The 24,143-nt window shown below is 39.7% G+C and overlaps 2 protein-coding genes across 2 annotated transcripts in view; one reads left to right on the top strand and one right to left on the bottom strand.

The window, feature by feature from the left end:
* UBAC2 (UBA domain containing 2) overlaps positions 1-24,143 on the bottom strand; it is a 153,479-nt gene that overhangs the window by 101,658 nt on the left and 27,678 nt on the right. The window lies entirely within an intron of this gene.
* Positions 19,772-21,321, top strand: GPR18 (G protein-coupled receptor 18). Its single transcript, XM_082859201.1, has one exon. The coding sequence runs from the start codon at positions 20,111-20,113 to the stop codon at positions 21,125-21,127; it is 1,017 nt and encodes a 338-aa protein (XP_082715327.1). The 5' UTR covers positions 19,772-20,110; the 3' UTR covers positions 21,128-21,321.

The raw sequence follows: 24,143 nt of genomic DNA, 5'->3' as shown, positions 1-24,143 counted from the left end.
ATTCTAGGACATCTTGGTTGCTTCCAAGTTTTTGTAATTATAAGTAAACCTACAAAAAAATCCGTGTGTGTATAAACATCTGTGTGTATATAAACATCCGCATAGTTCTTCTGACTTGTTAATATGTAAAAGAAACTGAATTCATAGAGGAATAAAACAAAAACAAAAACACGTACCAAAAAAGAAAGCTCCAGGCCCAGATGGCTTCACTGGCAAAATCTACGAAATATTTAGGAAAAAAATTATACTTATCCTACACAAACACTTCAAGAAAATGCACAGAAGGCAACATGTCCCAGACCAGCACTAACTTCATACCAAAACCAGACAAAGATATTACAAGAAAATTACAGACCGATGTTACACATGAATATACACACAAAAATTCTCAACAAAATATTAGCAAATCAAATCTAAAAATATATAAAAGGTATAATACATCAAGTGGAGTTTATCACAGGAATGTAAGGTTGGTTCAACGTTCAAAAATAAATGTAATTCTCCATAAAGCAGTCTAAATAAGAAAAACCATAGACCATATCAACAGATGCAAAACAATTTTGACAAAATTCAGTCTATTCAAGGTAAAGAACTCTAGGCAAACTATAAACTAAAAGAGACTTCCTCAAACTGATAAAGAGTATCTAGGAAATATCTCTGCTCACATGGTTAATGATGAACGAATGTTTTCCCCCTAAGATCTGGAATAAGACAAGGATGTCAACCCTCTCTACCTAATCAACATCATACTGGATTGTCTTTGTCAGTGGAATAAGGCAAGAAAATGAATAAAAGGCTTACAGATTGGAAAGGAAGAAACAAAAATGTCTATTCTCAGACAACGTGAATATCTACAGAGAAAATCCTAAAGGATCTCCAAAAAAAACAGCTACTAGAACAGCTCTGTGAGAAAGTAGAATGCTGGGTACAAAGGCTTGAAAAGAGAGTAGGAAATGGGGAGTTACTGTTTAATGGGTGTAGTTTCAGTTTTGCAAGATGAAAAAGTTATGAAGATCTGTTGAACAACAATGTGAATATATTTAACAAGACTTAACTGCACACTTAAATGGTTAAGATGATAAATTTTATATTATGTGGGTTTTACCACAATTAAAAAAAAAGCAATAGAAAGCCAGGTTTCTGTTTTAAGCATGGCCATGACTTGGTCATATTTGAATTGTAAAATGATCATTTTTGCTGCCTTTGACCCACTGATGTAGTGAAATACATGATATATGCTAATAGGTATCGATATCTTTACATTGAACTATATATCAGTATTCCTGGAATAAATCTTACTTGAAAAAAAGAATCAATTGTATTTCTATATACTAGCAAGGAACCATTGAAAAATTTTTAAAATTTAAATAACATTTGCCGGGACTTCCCTGGTGGCACAGTGGTTAAGAATCCACCTGTCAATGCAGGGGGCACAGGTTAGAGCCCTGGTACGGGAAGATCCCATGTGCCGCGGAGCAACTAAGCCCGTGTGCCACAACTACTGAGCCTGTGTTCTAGAGCCCATGAGCCACAACTACTGAGCCTGTGTGCTGCAACTACTGAAGCCCGCACGCCTAGAGCCCGTGCTCCGCAACAAGAGAAGCCACCACAATGAGAAGCCCACACACTGCAACGAAGAGTGGCCCCCGCTCGCCGCAACTAGAGAAAGCCCACGCGTAGCAACGAAGACCCAACGCAGCCAAAAATAAATAAAATAAATTTAAAAAAAAAATAAGTTCACAATGAAAAATCACAAACTACAAGATGCAATAACAGAATGCCCTAAGGGAGAATTTGGTAATATGAGAACTACAAGTACCAGAACAATGTGTAAATGGGCAAAACGATTACATGCTTTTTTACACGAATAGGAACCATAATAAAAAAAAAACCCAGTATAGCCCAATATGCCTCCATCTCCCAAAGAATCATGAATGGCTCCCTATTGCTCGCCGAGTAAAAGCTAAAGCTGGTACAAAGGCCTGTAAAGCCTGGTGACCTCTCCTACCTACCCCGACTTCACCTCCTACTATCCCCTCCCCCCACCTATTCTGCTCCAGCTACACAGTTGCCTGAGTCAGGCCTCCAGCTGAGGGCCTTTGCGCTGGTAGTTCCCTACACCTGGAATACAACGCCCCCCACGCCCCGACCGCCCCCCGCCCCAGATCACATGGCCCTCCCCTTGAGTCCTCGTTCACATGTCACCCACTCACCGAGGCCTTTCCTGACCACACTGTTTGAAACTGCGACCCTGCTTGCACCCTGGTATTCCCTTTCCCGCTGCTGGCTGACAGGTGGAATTGTTTTTACACAGCATATATCATCACCCGTCATACTATATATTATACTATATTGTTTACTGCATTCTATCCCCGATTATAATGCAGAGTCAATGAGAAAGACTGTCTGTTTTGATCAGTGTAGGAACCTCAGAGCCCGGAACACATACTGTCTACCACAAAGCAGGTTCTCAATAAATGTGTTGAATGAAGAAATGGGGAAATCAGAGGAAGCTGATCATTCTTCCAAGAGATGAGGTAGAATTCTCTCATTCATTCATGCATATATACATGCACGCTCAAACACTACTAAGTGTTACCTTATAATACAAGGGAGTGTCAAGGTATTCCTTTCCTTACTGTGGAAATTACTCCTTCATTTCCTAAAAAAACGACTAAAACTGACTTTTCAAAAAATAACTTAGATAAAACATTAGAACATTTTCTAAGTTATTAAAAGTACACAGACAATATAGTAAAAATCACAGTTCAGCTTCCTGTTCCTTATTTTTATCCTTCCTTGGAAGGCTATTATGTCCACACCATCAACCATCAATTTCTAAATATATATAGAAACTATATAGTTTGTCTTAGGGCAAACTCTTATCTCCTACTTCCTCAGTTTATGGGCTTTGAAAATATTCTATTTGTTGCCGATACCTATACCCTTAGATATTGTATAAAAATGCTAGAAGTAGGGATTAAAATCTACCACTCCATTCTGTGCCCAAGAATCAGCTAAGGTACATTATTTGGGAAAATAAAAGTTGATGACTATAACATGGTATTATATTATCACCTCTGTTAAATTCCAAGCGTTTTCTTATTAACTTTTACATACATGTGCATTCTGGTAAAAATATAGCTTGTGCCTCATATAAGACTTCAGAGAAACAAAACATAAAACAATATTACTGTATCCCTTTGACAAAAATCTCTGCTCATAATTCTCTTTGGTTAGTCCAGACAACAGTATTTTTTTTTCTTACGATTAGCATTGGGACCAAGTAGGGTATTACTTCATCTTGCATAATTATAAATTTGAAATTGTGCTATATTGAGCGCACTCATAATCAGAACCTAAAATTATTCTTAGGTTTTTTCTCCCGTTGCGGAGCACAGGCTCCGGACGCGCAGGCTCAGCGGCCATGGCTCACGGGCCCAGCCGCTCCGCGGCATGTGGGATCTTCCCGGACCAGGGCACGAACCCGTGTCCCCTGCATCGGCAGGCGGACTCTCAACCACTGTGCCACCAGGGAAACCCTATTCTTACGTTTTTATCATAGGATTTTCACAATTGTTATACCAATGGTGTCTGAAATAATTTGCCATGTAATTTAGGAATAAATAAACACACATATACAATACCCATTTTAAATTCTAACTATTGTATATATGCTCTAAAGACACTCACAGGGTATCCAAACTGTTCAAGCTGTTTGTATAAACCACAATATCTCTCTAGTATTTTTTGATTACAAAACTATTTCACCATTTGAGCCCCATTTAATAACTTTCAGAGTAAATTTAGTTTTTATCAAATTCTGCCTAACACTGCCATCTAATGGTTCACCACGTGACTGCAGGCAAAGCCAATTAAACTGCTGATGGGCTCACTCAGAAAGGGAAAAATATCCTTAACATGGAAGCTTAAACAGTTCATATTAAAGTTCTATAAGAATTGTTAGTAATATATGAAAAATAGAAATTATTTTGGATACTTTATTTTACAAATGTTTCAAAGATGTCACCCTCTCTACGAACTCATTATTTAGGTCTAGTCATTTTAACCCTAAATTTTAATTTTGTCAAGATTTTTTCATTCTGTTTCTCTTTAATTTTAAGTATTTATAAAGTATTTTCTGGAAGTACATATACTTCAAAAATTTAAAAATATTCTTTGTTCATAAGCAAAAGCAATCATTTAGATTATATAGGAAAAACACCTCCTCGTTTTACAAATAGTTTATTTCACTAGTATAATAATCTACTACAGTGAATTATGTTCTTGTTATTTTATATTTATTGAGTATAATTGACATGAAAGATTATATTAGTTTCAGGTGTACACCAGAATGATTCAATACTTGTATATATTGCAAAATGATCACCACAATAAGTCTAATTAACATCTATCACCATACAAAGTTACAAAACTGTTTTTTCTTGTGATAAAACTTTTTCTTTAACTAGATTACCAGTTTATTATAAAAGGATATAACTCAGGACCAGCCAGATGGAAGAGGTGCATAGGGCAAGATATAGGGAAAGGACATGGAGCTTCCATGCTCTCTCCAAGTGAGTCACTCTCGACCCTCCCTGAATCTCCGTGTGTTCACCAACCCTAAAACTCCTGATGAGAACTTTTAAGATCTATTCTCTCAGTAACTTTCAAATATGCAATACGGTATTATGAACTACAGCCACTATGCTGTATGTTAGATCCTCAGGAGTTATTTATTTTTATTTTATACCTTTTGACCCCCCTTCACCCATTTTGCCACCCACCTCCCACCTCTGTCAATCTATCCTCTATATCTATGAGCTTTTTTAAGATTTCACATATAAGTGAGATCATACAGCATTTGTCTTTCTCTGTCTTATTTCACTTAGCATAATGCCCTCAAGGTCTGTCCACGTTGCTGCAAATGACAGGATTTCCTTTTTATATAGCCGAATAAATATTCCGGGGGGGGTGTGTGTGTGTGTGTACACGCACCATATTTTTTAAATCTATTCATCCACTAATGAACACTTATGTCTTTGTTATTTAGAGAATAGGAGAACAAGGTTGCTATACCACTGCTGGGCTGCACAGAACTTCCTGGGAAACACTGTCCCTCTGCTAGACTCCTATTAATGTCTCTAGTTCTCTAAGCCTACCAGCGAATCCCACAGTAAGGAAGAGCATACGAGCAGAGATGCTCACAGTTTCAAGGGCTTTCACGGAGATTTCACTCCTGCCATCTGCCCAATGTGTATTTCCTGGACATCCCTGCCTGGTGCTTTTCCAGCCACTGCTTGAGTATCTTCAGTGTCCGCAAGTCAGCACCTCCCAAGGGAATCACTTTGCCTCAAGACAGTGAGTGCCTCTGAGTTACCGCTTACCAAGCCCAATAACCTCCTGCAGCATCTCTGAAGTCTTAATTCACCCTTGGCCATGCCCCACCCCCCCAATTTTTAACTCCTCTTTCATACTGCAGCCCCTTTCAACAGTTGAAGACTGTTCTCCTGCCCCATCGTCTCCTCTCCAGGATCAACACTGCCTGCTCTCTCAACTGTTCCTCACATGGCAGGTCTGCATCCCCTCCCTGTTCTGATGCGGACGAGGACCACCAGAGCCGTGCTTGTTGCCCTGTCATACTACCTGCAGCATCCATGAGCACATCAGTGTCAACTGGCAGTCACATCACAATGCCATCTCACAGGCTTCCCTTAGCTTTCCCAGACACACGACTACCGAAACAACAATCCTGCCGTTCAGTGACTCTGCAGTTGATTGTTTAGGCTAAAGAGAAAGACCTGATGTTCTCTCTCTTCAGTGTTTTATAGGTTGATCACAGAGCCCATAACTTGCTAAACCAGTTAATGTATTACAGCTCTTGGTCTTTGAAGGCGACTGCTAGCAGTTCCCCTCAGACCCATTCTCCCTTGTCTCCAGGGACTTGGCTCCCTCGCTAAAGCTAGTTTCCCAGCCTTCCCTATGATTAGGTGTGGCCACGTGACCAAGCTCCTGCCAATGGTGTATGGGCAGCAGTGACATTTACAACTTCCAAAGTACCTGGTGAAAGAGCAATCCCTTATCCTGGACTTCCCTTCTGATTCCTCCCTATTGCTAGAAATGGAAACCTTGGAGGGCACATGGTGAGGATAACAGAGCTGCCCTACCAGCTGGGTCCCAATGACTTCCTAGAACAGAGCCCACCTGCCCACCAGGGATGTTACAAAAGAGAAACAGACACCTGTGTTCTCTGAGCCACTGTGTTCCGGGGTTTCTTTGCTCTACTATTATTAAAATATCTCCCAAAGCATTTGTAATTTGCAAATTTCATTTGCAAACATGCTACATTTTCAAGGCAATCATTGATACATATTAATCAGGCCCAGCAGGGAATAAGAACACTACAGAAAGGTAAATGTTCTTTCATTTTCATATTATTGCAATAATAGAGACAAACAATTTCCAGAGCATAGGAAGGAAGCACTTGTAAGTGGAAGGCTCTGAAGTGAGCCAATTCTGGGATACAGCTTGTTTCTGTTCACCCTGCTTTACACCCTCCCGGATGAAGGAAAGGTGTTGAGGACTGGAGATAAATACTCTTCAGATTAAGTCACTGGGGAAAGTCTCTAAAGGACAAATGGATTTTACTGAGGAAAATCTATTCTACCCTATCTTAACATTTAAAATTTTAAAGCATTTCAATTCATCCTTATCATGAGAATATGATAAATGGGTGGACCTAAAACCATGCCCCAAAACTTCCTCACATCAAAGGAAACAAGCAGAGCAAGAAGGCAACCTATGGAGTAAGAGAAAATACTGGCAAATCACAGTATCTGATAAAGGGTCATTACCCAGAAAATATAAAGAACTCCTACGTGTTAACAACAACAACAAAAACTGATTTAAAAATGCGCAAAGGACCCGAATAGACACTTCTGTAAAGAAGATGTATAAATGGCCAAGAAGCACATGAAAACTCGCTCAATGTCAATAATCATCAGGGAAATGGAAATCAAAACCACAATGAGATACCATCTCAAACTCATTAGGATGGCTACTATCAAAACAAAAAACAGAAAAAAGTGTTGGCAAGGATGTGGAGAAACTGGAACCTTTGTGCACTGCTGCTGAGAATGTAAAATGGTACAGCTCTACGGAAAATAGTACAGTGGTTCCTTAAAAAATTAAAAATAGAATTACCACATGACTCAGCAATTCCACTTCTGGATATATACCCAAAAGAACTGAAGGAGGGTCTCAAAGAGATATCTGTACATCTATTAGCCACAATAGCCAAAAGGTGGAAGCAAGCCAAGTATCCATCAGCAGATGAATGGATAAATAAAATGTAATATATACATACAACTGAATATTATTCATCCTTAAAAAGGAAGGACGTTCTGACACATGCTACAACATGGACAGACCTTGAGGACATTATGCTAAGTGAAATAAGCCAATCACAAAAGACAAATATTGTACGATTCCACTTACATGAGGTATATAGGGTAGGTAAATTCACTGACAGAAAATAGAATGGTGGTTGCCAGGTGCTGGAGGGAGGGATGGGAGTTGTTCAACGAGTATGGAGTTTCAGTTTGGGAAGAGGAAAGAAGTTCTGGAGATTGGCTGCACAACAATGTGAATGTACTTCAAACACTACTGAACTGTACCTTAAAAATGGTTAAGACAGTAAATTTCATGTGTGTACATTTTACTACAATTAAAAAACATTTAAACCATATCAAATTTGTTCCAAGGCCACCTTTATGTTTAACTCTTAGTAGAACATCAGGCACAAATAACATTTAAAGTGGAATCTTCTCAAGGCCCTAGCCCAGGAATACACGGTCTTACAGAGGAAAACACTTTCCTAAAAACGACAGAATGCTTCCCATGAAGGCAGAAATGGTCTCTAAGCCAAAACGTTTTAGAGGAATAAGAATATGTCTACTATATAATTCTGCATAATACAGAAATATTGAGAAATTAACATTAAAATATATGTATTATCTTCTACCAATTAACAGCTTTTAAAACATTGATTTCAATCTCAACAAGACTTCAAATCGGGTCAAGGTGAAGAGCTCCACGACCCGCTGTCACCTGTAGGTGGCAGTAAAAGCACAGTGTTTATGTCAAAACAACCTTGGATGTCAATCAGTATGGAACAGTGGAAAACATACATGAGCTTACACATGAGTGTAAGTCCTCCTACATGAAATAAATTGTATTAACTTTCCTGATACATCAAATATTTATCTTGCCGAAATACCTTCACCCTAGGGCCTCTCCTCAACCAACTCTAATCTATCTCTTGTCTCACTCTTTTGCTTGATATTGTCTTTGTGATCATATCTATTTAGAAACATTAGGCGTTCATTTTGGGGGGACACCGTATAGTTTTCTTTCCTTTAGAAAAAGAAACACACAAACACTTGTCAAATCAAAAAGCCTATTTACTGAGGGTCTACTGTGTGCGAAGCACTATGCTAGGTGCTCTGATACATGTGAAGACAAATGCACCAGGTCCTTGTCAACAAGACAGACACAAAATATGAAGAATAATACATGAGAGTACGATCAAGGGATGAATAAAAACACAACTGTAAAAGAGAGAGCCATGGAAACCTCCAACTCCCAACTCTAAAAACCTAGGATTACTGATCCCCAAATAAAGAACTACATTAACATTAGAAGAATAAATCCTCCACTAGAGGCAAGGCTGAAGCCAAGGATCTATGTCCCTCCGTCCAAATGCACACCAGCAGGCTGCCCTGCAGGTCTCTGAGGGTGGTACTACCCACCCACTTCCTTCCCTTTTCTGTTAAGATACTATACAGATAGCACGGCTTGTTGATGGCAAGAGGCCATATGAGTTAAAAGCCATAAACTTCTCGTAAAGAATATCCATATGGGGCCTCCCTGGTGGCGCAGTGGTTGAGAGTCCGCCTGCCGATGCAGGGGACGCGGGTTCATGCCCCGGTCCGGGAAGATCCCACGTGCCGCGGAGCGGCTGGGCCCGTGAGCCATGGCCGCTGAGCCTGCGCCCACAGCGGGAGAGGCCGCTGTGAGCCCGTGAGCCATGGCCGCTGAGCCTGTGCTCCACAGCGGGAGAGGCCGCAACGGTGAGAGGTCCGGTCCGCGTACCGCAAAAAAAAAAAAAAAAAAGAATATCCATATGAAAAGCATTAGCAATAAGGAGATACCATGGTTGCAAAAATGCAACTGATTTGTCACTGGGGCTAGACTAATTTTTAAGCATAAGAGGGAGAGTTCTGGTAAACAACAATTCTGAGTAACGCAGATGAGTACAGATTTATTACCAAGGAAACAAAGAGCCCGCACAATTTTTATGTCTTCCTCTGCAGGCTGATTATAATGTCTCAAGGAGGTTCTCCACCACGAAGAACAACAGCTCTCCTGAGAGAGTGGCGGAGGGCAAGTGACAGAGTGGGCAGCCTTGCAGGCTTAGGAGCTGGGCAGCCCTGGACCCGGCCCATCCTCACAGCTGCACTTCCTGCTTGCCACTTACAAAAGTAATGGTTAAAGGAAAAAGGAAAAAGCAGATAGGAAAATTAGTTGGAACAATCTAACAGTCTACTAGAAATGTTTAAATGTCTAAAGAATAAAGAATATCAAATATGTTAAGAAGATTAAGTTGACTTAAAGATAAATTTTAAATAAGATTTAAAACATATACACTAAGGTAAACAACAAGGTCGTACTGTAGAGCACAGGGAACTATATTCAATATCCTGTAATAAACCACAATGGAAAAGAATATGAAAAAGAATATATATATATACATAATTGAATCACTTTGCTGTACACCAGAAACTGACATTGTAAATCAACTATACTTCAATTTAAAAATTTTTTTAAAATACACACTAAAGAAATCAACACAATAAAGGATATGAAAGGAAGGCAACGGCCAGGAATTAATGGGAACCCCACAGGGTTCCGGGTGCTCTGAGTTTCAAGTAGGACCCAAATATCAACAAACACATTCAAGGCTCCCTGCAATGAGGTCTGACTAAATGACTCCTGGACACATTTGGGGTTCCACCCAGAAGCTGTGAGGGCACAGAGGCCCAAGTACTATCCTACGTCTCTCATCTCCAGTCCTACAAAAATTCAAAAGGAGACAATGATAAAGTACTCACTGCAGTGGGAAGAGTTCCTTAGAACTGTATAATGCCAGAGGTGGGAAGCCCTTCGAGAAAGCCTCATCCAAATTCCCCTCTCTTCCAGCTGGGAAGAGTCATGATCAGAGAAAATTAACTAACTTTTAAAAACAATAACTCAGCTAATTAATGAGTAGCATAGACAGACCTCTTGCACTGTTACTCACTCCCAGTCTGAAAATTCCCAGGAAAAATATGCTGCATAGAAAAAAAGGGTATTTGAGGCAGGAGAGAACAATACAATGAGAACTAGTATTTGGTGTCTAAAACATGTACTTTGCACAAGCTATAAGAATGAGATGATTCACAGATAAGAAGAGATGATTCATAGATAAGAAGAGATGATTCACAGATGAGATGAGACTCAAGGTGTTTAAAAAAAATTACTCACGGAAACAGCTTAGAAGAAGCAGATAGCCTCAAACCCAGTTTTGCCAACTCAAAGCCTAAAGCTTTTTTAAAGAAACCTCTTTGATACAAAATGTAACACTCATACAGAAAAACCCAGCATGCTGGAAAAATCCACTTGCTTCTTTTCTCTTCTCCACCCTGCTCTGTTCCTGAGGCTGAGGGTACAGATTCCACCCAAAGGCTCAAGGGCCCCCTGGCTTCTGCTGAGTTCTGCTAGCGCCTCAGAGGACATCTAGGCAAGGAGGAGCCTGAGGCCAGGGTACTTACTCCCCTTGTTCCTTGTTACTTCACACTTACTGTTTCCAAGGCAGCTGACTCTCCAGGGGTGACCCCTCCAGGTTCTAGTAACCTCTCCCTTCCTTAACCTCTTTGGGCCTAAAGGTGGTGGGCACAACAAGGAAACGGTCCTGCCAAAGGTCCCCCTTTTGTCACTAGGTTCCATTCTTTTGTCATTAGATCTTTATACATAAGCCCTTGAATTATTCTAGTTTAAGTGTGCTATCTGTTTTCTATTGAGACCCTTATAGATACAAGGGCAAAACAAAAATAGACAGATTAGTGAATTATCACAGAACAAACACTAAAATAATTAGCATTCAGGTCAACAAACAGAACTTCCCAGCATCCTGGGAGCTCTCCCGTGTGCCCTACATATTACATGCTCCCACAACCCTATGCGCGAATCCCTAAACTCTTTATTTCAGTTTGGTCTGCTTTCTGAAATTCATATAAATGGAATCGTACAATATGAATTCCTTCACGTCTGGCTCTTTTCACTTAACACCATACGCACAAGATTCGCCTGTGTTGTTCCATGCGCCTTCTATGTGATTCATTTTGATTGTGAAAAGCAGTCAACTGCTTGTCGACACAACTGATCTATCCACTCTACAGTTGCAGAACATGTGGGTTGTCCCTAATTTGGAGCGATTAGAAATAATGCTACTGTGAACATTCTTATCTCTAACTCCTGGTGCACAGGAACACGCATTTCTACCTAGGAGTGGAATGTGAGTCATAGGGTGTATGCATCTTCATTTTAGTACTTAATATCCAACTGTTTTCCAAATTTAAGCTCCCACCAGCCAGGTGCAAGAGTTCCTGGTTGCTCTGTACCCTCACCAACACTTTTCTTTTTTTTTAAATAGATCTTTATTGGAGTATAATTGCTTCACAATACTGTGTTAGTTTCTGCTGCACAACAAAGTGAATCGGCCACATGCATACATATATCCCCATATCCCCTCCCTCTTGCGTCTCCCTCCCACCCTCCCTATCCCACCCCTCTAGGTCGTTGCAAAGCACCGAGCTGATCTCCCTGTGGTATACTGCTGCTTCCCATTAGCAATTTTACATTCGGTAGCGTACATGTGTCGATGTTACTCTCACTTTGCCCCAGCTTCCCCATTCCCCTCCGTGTCCTCAAGTCCATTCTCTACATCTATGTCTTTATTCCTGCCCTGCCACTATGTTCATTGGTACCATTTTGTTTTTTAGATTCCATATATATGTGTTAGCATATGGTATTTGTTTTTCTCTTTCTGACTTACTTCACTCTGTATGACAGACTCTAGGTCCATCCACCTCACTACAAATGACTCAGTTTCGTTTCTTTTTCTGGACAAGTAATATTCCAGTGCTGGCTGAGTATATATAATGGAATACTACTCAGCCAGCACTTCTTGTTGTTAGTCTTTTTCACTGTAGCCATTTTGGTGAGTGGGTAGTAACATCCTTATTATGGTTTTAATTTTCGCTTCCCAATTACTTATGAGGTCCAGTATACTTATACATGTTTATCAACCTTTTGGATATACTCATTTTTGAGTGCTTAAAAGTCTTTGGCTCACTGAATGGCAGAGATCTCCCTCCCAAAATTAAACTTACAGGCTGACAGATTCCAGTTACAAAATCTTTCCTTGGGAATATCAACTCATTAGTGAGAAACAGGGAAAGGAAAGGATGGTCTATTCCCTCAGAAGATTCTTTTGCTACAGATCAAATTACTATTCTGATTATTCTCTATTAAGTAGGACCAACTTCAACAAAATTTACTAAAACAAAGTACAATACCATAATACAGAAAGAGTACAACACAATCTCACAATCTGAGACTCCTGAGTAAATATCCCTGGGTTACACCATCCATACAACTATTGTGTCCTCAACATACTTTGCTGTTGGCATAATGATTAAATTCAGTGAAGCATGTAAAGCACTTAGACCTCTGCTTAATGCTTGTTCACCTCTGATAATACAGATAAGAGTAATAGCAGAGATAATAAAAAATCCTATGTAACTTTTTAAACCAACAAACTTCAACCTATAGTCATGTAGTTACTTTTTAGTATACAGATGCCTGATACTAAAATCCTCCATCACACACACCAGTATAAAAGTTTGGATTTAAGTAACTCAATAACACACCTCTCATTTCTTTACCAATCCTGACTCTCCACAATACCTTTCTCTTCTACGCTGCTACTTCACCATATTACTAGATATTTTCCCCTAGAAACTCATCTCCCTCTACATGTCTCCTTTAACTGTGAGACCAGAATCTGTAGGAGGTGGCCATGTACATCACAATAACCAGAGAGTTCCAATTAATTGGCTGTGCCCGGGGACCACTGAATGGCTCTCCACGCAGTTAGTGAGACGTCACCCTGCAAACTCTTGGCCTGGGATTTCAGTGGGTCCAGGAATGATTTCACTGTCATGTTGATGCCTTCTCCTAAGATCCTCTAAGTGAAAGAATCTTTAATATCTTTAGGGAACTCTACTTTGATTGCCAATTTAGATCAATTTTATTTTTAGAATTATCTATCATTTTGGTTATCTGGGTTCAACTTGCTTGCTGTGAGGTAAGTAATCATCTGATTGTCCGTATGTCTGTGAAACTGAACAAAAATTGCCAAGGAAAAGGAATTTGGGAAATGTTAAATTTATAATACAATTTAGGAAATCAAGTGGAAACGAGGTCCATACTAATTTGGCTATAAGACTACAGTTGTAAGTTGCTGGATTTAAAATAAAATAGATTTAAACAAATAGTATCTCAGTCTTCTTTATCCAGAAACCACTATTCAATATATCTGCCCCTCAAAAAAAAAAAAAAAAAAAGAGCAGTGAGTTTAGATGCAAGCTTGAAAAAGAAAGGGGTATGGCACAAAGATTCCATAAGATCAAAGTGGGAGACCGTCAGGGCCAAATGATAAGATTTTCACCCTAGTTCGGGGCTCCCTCCATGTCCCTCACCACCTCTCCTTTCTGGGGACTGGCTGTCTACCAACTGCTCTGGCTGTGTGTGCTGATGGCCACCTGAGCTGGGAAAGATAAACAGTAACTACAGTGGGCCCCTCATCACAATACTGGTCTGAGGAACTAGGATAAGCCTCACTCACACTTGCTGAGGTACAGAGACACGTGTTAAGAACGAGAAATACAATTTTATCTGTGGCATAGACAAATCTCTGATAAAACATCATGTTTTCTTTTTTTTTTCTAATATTTATTTATTTGGCTCTGTCGGGTCTTAGTTGTGGCACACAGGCTCTCTAGTTGTGGTGAGCGGGCTCTAGAACGCATGGGCTTAGTTGCCCCGCAGTATGTGGGATCTTACTTAGTTCCGCGACCAGGGACTGAACCTGTGTCCCCCGCACTGGAAGGTGGATTCTTAACCACTGGGAAGTCCCAAAGAGCATGTTTTTATAATGGAGATTTACTGTGTCTATTAACAACGGGAGAGGCCACAACAGTGAGAGGCCCGTGTACCGCTAAAAAAAAAAAAAAATGGAGCTAAAACAGATGACTTTATAAAGTGAAGGAAACTCTGTGAAATCCCTCTTTTGCAAGGTGAAAAATTTCTTTCATTCATATCCCAAAATAAGTAAGGAAATTAAAGCTGCATGAATATTGGTCCCCGAATGAGATAAGCTCCTCTATTTGAATAAAAATTTCATTAGGTTCAAGTATTAAAGAGGCAAACCAGACACTATAAAAGTTTAATTCTTATTTATTTATTTATTTATTTTTTGCTACGCGGGCCTCTCACTGTTGTGGCCTCTCCCGTTGCGGAGTACAAGCTCCGGACGCGCAGGCTCAGTGGCCATGGCTCAGGGGCCCAGCTGCTCTGCGGCATGTGGGATCTTCCCGGACCGGGGCACAAACCCGCGTCCCCTGCATCGGCAGGTGGACTCTCAACCACTGCGCCACCAGGGAAGCCCCAAAAGTTTAATTCTTGATCCGTTGTTTACTTACTTGCTGCCAAATGGTTTGGGGGAAATTTTTTTTTTAACTGTAATTCTTTCCAACATAAAATTATTGTGTGACGAGCCAGGAGCACAGACAACAATGCTAAGTGCTGCAGGGTCATGGAGAGAAGGACAGTGGGTCTTGCCTCCAGTCTGCCTTGCGACTGGCGGGTTCCCCTCACATTAGCAAGTCAAAGTGTCCCTGATGCTGACACTGGGCTCAGTAATTCGACCCTCCATTTCTTCACCTACTTTTTCAGTCACACATTCAACCAGTATTTACTAACTGACTGTTAAATACATACATATACAACACATGCAAACCCTTAAGGACCTCAATGTAGTGAAGGATAAAAGGCAAATAAACTCCCAATAATAATACAAACACAAGCCACTACAGGGGTAAGAATCCAGTGCTAAGGAACCTTACAGGGGCTAATAACCAACCAGCTTCAGGGGTCAGAGAAAACTTCCTGGGAAAGGCAGCATCCAAGCTAACACTTTTCAGATAAATAGCCACCACCCAAGCCAAGAGACGGGAGTGCGGTGGGAAGGAATGTCACAGCTGCTGGTGGGACAGCCTGTGAAAGGCCAGGAGTAGGAAATCCCGTAAGGCTAAGATGGAGAGAAAGGCGGGACCCACCTTCCAGCTGTGCCCCTGGGTGCCTCTCTCTGAGAGACTGGCAAGTCAGAAAAAAGAATCTCCCTGTGTACAAGGGGATTTGTCTTAATGAGATATCTGCCTTCCCTGTGCCTGTTGATTTCAGCAGCACAGAGAACACTAATCAATACTGAATTTTAGCAGACCTGTCACAGGCTATATGAAATTAAGGCAATGAAAAGATTGGATCTGCAGATAAGAGGTTCCTATCTCCAAGTGAAATATCAAACTCCTAGCCTGCATATGAAACATAACTCCATGTATAAAAAACTGATTACTGTAATTCAGCAATGAGCAAATCATGTCTAGTGAATAAGTCAATGTAATCACCTCACAACGGGAAGTCTTTACAGCAGCTAGGGCAGAAAGGGGAGGGCCCTGAACTTGGCACAGAAGAGGCTCGGCCTGGTTGTCTGAGTTCTGCAGCAAGTCACTGGCCCTCTCTGGGCCTCAAATCCTCATTTACACAAGAAATAGTTGCTGTGGCTGTTGCTTGTGCTTCTAAAACCCATTACTCTGTCATTAACATAATCAAAAGTACTTTAATCACCAAAGGAAAGGATTTAAACAATTTATAAGTCACAGATTTACTACGGTTTTGTCTGAGGAAAAAAAAAAAGAGCATGTGCCCTCAAACTGTCTTAAATTAAAACACCAGTTAAGTTCATGTACCTTTTAAAGGCTGATAAATCACGCATAACCAAGTATAAAGATAATTAAAATTTTAGTACAAGCAAATGAAATTATGATTTTTTTTTAAAGAAAAGAGAAAGTAAAAACTTTAATGTAACTAGGCAGGCAGGCAATGATTGGGGTTGCCCACTTCCCTTTTCGTTGGTTTCACTTCCCTTCTTAGGTTAAAATACTCCTAATATGTAAATTATTCCACTAAAGACTTCCAAAGTTCTTAACAATTTGTAGAGATGTTTTTGCAAAAGGAATTACTTCTAGACGTCCATGTGACAGAAAAGGGATATGAAGCATTGGGGACTTAATAAATAAAGCAAACCAAAGTAGGTAAAGGTATATGCAAAGCAGAAGCAAATAATTGAGGGTCCCAAAATTTCTACCATTTAGAAATGGTTTAGGGCTTCCCTGGTGGCGCAGTGGTTGAGAGTCCGCCTGCCGATGCTGGGGACATGGGTTCGTGCCCCGGTCCAGGAAGATCCCACGTGCCGTGGAGCGGCTGGGCCCGTGAGCCATGGCCGCTGAGCCTGCGCATCCGGAGCCTGTGCTCCGCAACAGGAGAGGCCACAACAGTGAGAGGCCCACACACCGCAAAAAAAAAAAGAAAAGAAATGGTTTAGCAGTAAAAAGTGGATATTCAATGATTTTAGGAACTTTGTAGTAAAGGGTTAACGCTGTTTGGAAGTTACCTACTAGGTGCCAGGTTAGCCCTTGGACTTCTCTGGTTTAGAGTCCTCAAAATCCTACCAGATGGGTATTATCTCTATTTTAGCACTATAGAAACTAAGCAGGAACAAAGGCTCAGAGTGCTTAAGTAACTAGACAAAGTCACACAGCTTAGAAACTAAGTTATACTATGAGTTCTATTCAGTCAACATCAAATCTCATTCTCTTTCAACAGATGATGCAGACTTTAAGTACCAAGTAAACAAACTCAAGACATTTTCTCCTTTCTGTATGATTCTCTTAAATATATGCCATCATTTCATGGGGAGCTTATGCGAAGCATGACTTCATAAACAAATCATTTGTGAAAGAGAAAAACCACATCCAGGGCAAAGTCATAAGTTGAAAAAGCCTTATTTCAGAGAGTACTTCCTGAGAGAGACAAAGCAGCAATTACAGCTGAACAAGTACCAACTCGTATACCGAGTATTATATTTGAAACAACTTCTTAAAGCAACGGAAGAACCTAAAACAAAAGAAATACAGCATTTCTTAAATATACCATTTCTAGAAAGAGCTATTTTAACACAAGCAACTCAAAGAAATCCCTTTTACAGAACTGGGTATACCGAGAAATGTTCCTCTCAAACACAGCCTTTTGATGGACAGGAGGTAAGTAGCATTTAATTAACTTCATCACAGATTATCAGAAATAATGCTGTACTTATTTACTAAATCTCAAAATCCTTGTTTTATTTTAATAATATATTACTGAAACTATGTTGGTGAAGGACCCTCAAATGGGATATACTGTCATCTTCCTACATTATTAACATGTTGTTTCATTTATTTTCAATACTGTTTTACCTTAATAGTAAATGTAAGTTTTTTAAACTTAAAGAAAATGTTGATACAATAAATCATAAATATCTTTAGGAGTCTTTGTCACCTGGTTTCAATTACATTGTTTCACAGAATGTACTTAAAGTCTTTTAAGAAAAGACTATAGCTAATCATGGAATCTAAAGCTTTTAAAATGCTGACTTAAAAGCCAATCACTTTTCAATATTTATCCAAAAATTTATCCGTGTGTACAGAGTACAACCTGTATGGTAATGCCTTTAAAACACATGCATCACACGTATTTTAGTTAACCTTAAGCAAATGAACACAACTGTTGGTGACATAAAGTCAGCCTGAACCCAATGAGGGGAAAAAGATTTACTCAAAAATGGTTTGTAAGTAAGGAATTTATGTGACAAAATTCAGGAATAAGGATGGGTGGAGGGAGTTCTGATACAAAAGAAAAAAGGATACAAAATGTCATTTACATTACAATTTTTACTATTTAAAAATTCATGGAAAGTTAATAATGAGTTAAGTCTCTAAAATTATTTTCCTTTGTATGATAATACTAGAGAGTTAATTTTTCTATGTAGTATTTTTCTCATTTTAGAGAAATTAATATTCTAGTCAACACAATATTTGGAAATTTTAATAAATACAGGCTTTTAAATATATAGAATTCTACTCCAAAATCATATTTAACCTAAATATCTGGCAAACTCGCTAGTCAGGAAGGTAGGAAGGGAAGAAAAGAGGGAGAAGAAAACAAATTCATACCTTGTGTTTGTCCTCAGCAACTGCTCAAATTAATTTTAAATTACAGCCCATGATGCCACTACCAGATGGCTAACCTCCCCCAGTTTTCACTAAAGAGAGACTCAGGGCTGAATGAGAGAGAGACCATTCTGCAAAGTGACATTTTTGAGGGAAACTTTTCTTACACCTCCATATTTCAAGGGGGATGCCACAAGGTTCCATCTCTTTGTAGCGAGTCTATTTTTAAAATCACTGTTGTTGATGTTATATCGTGGGTGATAGAAATTTCACACTGAGGGGGTCACAGTTAAACTCCCTTCCAGTAGAAATGGGCATTTGGCGGGGGTGGAAATTAGTTTCTGCAAACACATAAAGTTACTGAGTGACTTCTTACTAATAACTATTTGTCTTTGATATTCCTTTTTTAAAATTAAATTTGACAAATAATACTTACGCTTCTGGATCTCGGTAGAGTGAGGGCGTGAAAGTTACTATACTAGCAATATCTTATTCTCAAGGTGTTGCTCTCCGTGCACCACTGCAGCAGTGTAATCTGCTTCTGGGGCACTGGTAAACACCATCTGGAAGACTCAGCATTAGGCACTCCCAACTGTGCATTAAAAACTAGCCCATCTATTGTTTTAAGAGTCAAGTTCTTGTGGGACTTCCCTGGCAGTCCAGGGGTTAAGACTCTGCGCTCCCAGTGCAGCGGGTACGGGTTCGATCCCTGGTCGGGGAACTAAGACCCCTCATGCCGCAAGGTGTGGCCAAAAAAAACCCAGAGAGAGTAAAAGTTCTTGATCTGTATACCATGGCACAAGACACTGCTGTTTCTAGACCTATGATAATCTAGAGAGAACATAATACTATGAAAAAGTGTTTGCCACTTAAAAAAAACAAAACAGTTTAATGGCCAATTAAGCAAGCCTTCATTGACAAACTAGTGAGTGCTTGCTCTGGGTCACCCTGCCAAAGTTTCCTTCCTTCACTTATCCATCAATTCAGCAAATATTACTTACTGAGTATCTACTATGTACTCATCAGGCAGTGGGGATTTAGCAGTAAAAAGGAAAAGTTCCTGCTCTCAAATGAGAATTACTGTGAATATTCAGTAAGCAACCAGTTATATGGTTTTTTTTATTAGTTTTCTAATACATAATTTATATATTAAAATTATATTTAATGAGTAAAAATTCATTATTTGGACATTACTAATCTGGGTTACCAAATATTGAAACAGAATGAAGATGATAAAAGGTGGCAAACTATCAACATTTTCTAAGATTCAAACTTCAGAATGGCCTTTCCCCAATCAGTCCCAAACAAAGGATACCTACCATAGGCACAACTGCTACCCAATTTCACACTACAGAGAGAAAATGAATACATTTGCCAGTGCATCATGACACACCAGACCATCTTAATAAACTGATATGTTAGTACATATTAGTAATAATACCTAGGGAGTGTGTTTCTTAATAAATACTAAGACACATATATTGACTCTATGACATAAAATACTGTCAAAATTAAAATCCACTGATATGCCAAGTCGAGTGTGAGAATGTTAAGCATTTATTTTTTCAACAAGAGTTTTATTCCTCCTATTCTTAACTATTTTACAGTTTCTAAGTGTCATGCCCACAACAAGCTATAAGATGACCACCTCTCACAGTCAAGCTCAACCTGGCCCTTCTATCGACCCATATCCAGACGAATACAAAACAGCAGCCCTTGTCTTCTACAGCTGTATCTTCATAACTGGCTTATTCGTTAATGTCACTGCCTTATGGGTTTTCAGTTGTACCACCAAGAAGAGAACCACTGTAACCATCTATATGATGAATGTGGCACTACTGGACTTGATATTTATAATGAGCTTACCCTTTCGAATGTTTTATTATGCAAAAGGTGAATGGCCGTTTGGAGAGTACTTCTGCCAGATTCTTGGGGCTCTCACAGTGTTTTATCCAAGTATTGCTCTATGGCTTCTTGCTTTCATTAGTGCCGACAGATACATGGCCATTGTACAGCCGAAATACACCAAGGAACTTAAAAACACATGCAAGGCCATGCTAGCGTGTGTGGGAGTCTGGATAATGACCCTGACAACCACCATCCCACTCCTACTGCTCTATGAAGACCCAGATAAAGCCTCCAACCCTGCCACCTGCCTCAAGATTTCTGACATCATCCACTTAAAAGCTATTAATGCGCTGAACTTCACTCGACTGATTTTCTTTTTCTTGATTCCTCTGTTCATTATGATTGGGTGCTACTTGGTCATTATTCATAGTCTCCTTCACGGTAAGACATCTAAGCTGAAGCCAAAAGTCAAGAAGAAGTCTATACGGATCATTATCACGCTCATGGTGCAGGTGCTCGTCTGCTTCATGCCTTTCCACATCTGCTTTGCTTTCCTGATGCTGGGAGGGGAGGAGAACAGCTACAACCCGTGGGGAGCCTTTGCCACCTTCCTCATGAACCTCAGCACCTGTCTGGATGTGATTCTCTACTACATTGTTTCAAAACAATTTCAGGCTCGAGTCATTAGTGTCATGCTATACCGCAATTATCTTCGGAGCGTGCGCAGAAAGAGCTTCCGCTCGGGTAGTTTACGGTCCCTAAGCAACATAAACAGTGAAATGTTATGAACGGTCATTGTTTGTCTTCGATCTCTTTAAATTCACTTTACTAACTTAGGGTCAGTGGATATTCTGTATGATATCATCAAGTCCCTTCTCTCCCAAAAACAAATAATAAACTTTAAGAACTCTTCCTCCTTTGTGAGATCTTATTATTGCGGCAGCATAATTAAATACACTAAAGTATTTTAATAAATTCATTATCTTTACTTTTAAAACCTGTATAAAACATTTTCATGAATTACTGGGAGAAAAGCATCCAATTCGTGTTTCATATTCAAGCCTTATCTAAATACATAGTTGACTTTTTGGATTTAATTCTATGTGCAGGTGAGTCATGATGTCAATCAGGTCAGCAGGCAAAATATTGGAGCTATTGTTTGAAATAATTTGATTGAATTATTTTCCAACTAGATGCAGCTCCCTTTGGTCTAATTTATACTCCGAATTGGTGGTCTAAATCCAGTACTTTGTATTCTAAACACCAAACTTCCATGATTCCTACACAAACAACTATGTTCAACTCATCACTGTTACTGATGCAGAGCAAAATTTGCAGAAGCAAGCACCTGAGGATGCTGTAAAGGCCATTGCCATCAGCCCCCACTTACTCTAAATTCATTTTCCTTTGGAAACAGACTATAGTCATTCAATAAACACTTACTGAGAGCCGAGTATGCACCAGACTCTACTTGAGGCTAGTCGGGGGGGACCTCCCTGGTGGCGCAGTGGTTAAGAATCTGCCTGCCAATGCAAGGGATACAAGCTCGAGCCCTGGTCCGGGAAGATCCCACATGCTGCAGAGCAACTAAGCCCATGCGCCACAACTACTGAGCCTGTGCTCTAGAACCCACGAGCCACAACTACTGAGCCCATGTGCCACAACTACTGAAGCCCACGTGCCACAACTACTGAAGCCCGTGGGCCTAGAGACCTTGCTCCGCAACAAGAGAAGCCACCGCAATGAGAAGCCCGCGCACCACAATGAAGACCTGATGCAGCCAAAAATAAATAAAATAAATAAATAAGTTTATTTAAAAAAAGGACAATTAGTCCTGCCAAAGGGCAACAGGGTGCAGAAAGAAAACCAGCAGGTACGAGAATACAAATACATAGCATGTTAAGAAAGCTGAATGACTGATGGGGGAGTGGCTTGAAACATTGGACTGGGGTCAGATTATGAGGGCTTTGAAGGGAAAGAAACAAACAACAATATATGGGGTGGGGAGGCTGCTACTGCTAGGATGTCTGCATAGGTGACCTTACTTAGTTCCCTCCACTGCCCTGTGAATTACAGAGTATGAGCCCCAATTTACGATGAGGGAAGTTGAGAGAAGTAACTTGCTCAAGATGACACACAAATAATACACGGCAGAGCTGGAATCTCAGGTAAATTGGGCTATGTGATGGCAAAGCCTAAGCCATCTGTACTATTCTAGACGGCCCTGATGCCACCTTGAAGAAGCTTGATTTTTATTCTGAAGAAAATAAGGACTTAGAGGTTTTTAAAAGGAAGATTAGCATGGTCAAACTTGTATTTTAGAAAGATAACTTCTGAAAACATTGCATGAAATACTTTGGAATTGATAGGAAGACTAGTTGGAGAATTACTGCAAAAATCTAGGCAAGAAAAGACTAGTTAAGACTGGGATAATGACAGAAGGAGTCAAGGAGGTGCGATGAAAAGCTGACTTATATAGGACTTCGAATGAATAAAAGTCGGTGCCCTACGCCACTGATGAGAAGAGGGAAAGATTTCCAGCTTGGATGACTGAGTAGATGAAAATGCCATTAATTAAAATAAGGAGTACAGAAGGAGGAGGAGATGAGAGTGCAAAAAGAGAGGTGATCAGAGGAGGTAAGAGCTTCTGAACATGATGAATTTTCCTTGAGTCTTAGAAGTCACTAGGAAATATAACTGAAGAAAGATCAAGAAAGCAATATGGACTGGAAACAGAGAGCTGGGAAACAAACAACAGATGCTAACTGTAGTTGAAGTCATGGGGGTGGACGCGACGGCACAGAGAGAGCACCTGGAGTAAGCTTGAGAAAGGAGCTGCAAAGAGTAAAGGAGGTCAAAGAGGTCCAGGAGAGAGTAGGGTGCTAGGATTCAGGCGAGCAGGTTATTTCATGAAATAATGGGATGTCAAAAGCATTTAATGTGCCACTGAAAGGTCAGATAAGACAAGTGAAAACAAGCCACTGGCTTTAGAAATTAGTTGGATACTGGTGACCTTTATAAGAGAAGTTTTAATAGTGGTGAGGTTAAAAAAGAGAGAGAGAGAATTAAATAGGAAGTGAAGAATTGCAGGAAGTGCAGGTAAACTTGGCATTGATGAGAAAGAAAAAGGTAACAAGACATTATGTGGAAAACACTGCAAATTATAAAACACATTGACTAAAAATGTTTCCTCTCCTGAGTTTTTGAAGCTTTGCTTACCATCAAATAAAAGATATATTTACAAAATGCAAAGTTTATTGAAGTAAAGATTTAGGTTCCAAGAAGTCTATGTTTGAGAACGCGTCAAGATTCAAAAAAGCCATATTATAATGTTTCATGATTTAAAAGGAAAGAGAAATATTTTCTCATTCAGGTGATGTCTGAATTAACATTCACACTGTCTTTCAAAGGGGATCCTATAACTTTTGGATTTACTCAAATTTTCAATTCTTGCTACTAGCTAAGATTTAAATAGGTAAAAGCCTTCTGGCCTTAAGAATTAGTAAAAACATTGCCACCAACTTCAAAATTGAATCAATCTTCCTTATATGTACCAGTCACGATTCCATAAAGAAAAAAGTGTCATTCATTCAAAGAAATAACTATCATTCAACTCTATGTGCAATAGAAAATAAAAAGTCATCACACAAGGGGACGATGTAAATAAGAATTAAAAGCTATGTTACTACCCATCCACTAAATTTATTCTAACACAAACATACACGATACACATAACCCTTCTACAACTCAGTAGGCCTTATAAAGAACCAAAAAGAATTGGCCTCAATGAGAAACGTTAGGGGA

This window comes from Leucopleurus acutus (genome assembly GCF_964270905.1).
Source record: "Leucopleurus acutus genome assembly, chromosome: 18".
Lineage (NCBI taxonomy): Eukaryota > Metazoa > Chordata > Mammalia > Artiodactyla > Delphinidae > Leucopleurus > Leucopleurus acutus.
The sequence above is the reverse complement of the archived record's forward strand: the minus strand, read 5'-3'. Positions and strand labels throughout refer to the sequence as shown.

Bases quoted from the DNA above. Each gene is read 5' to 3' on its own strand.
- GPR18 (XM_082859201.1), top strand. From the start codon at position 20,111: ATGCCCACAACAAGCTATAAGATGACCACCTCTCACAGTCAAGCTCAA.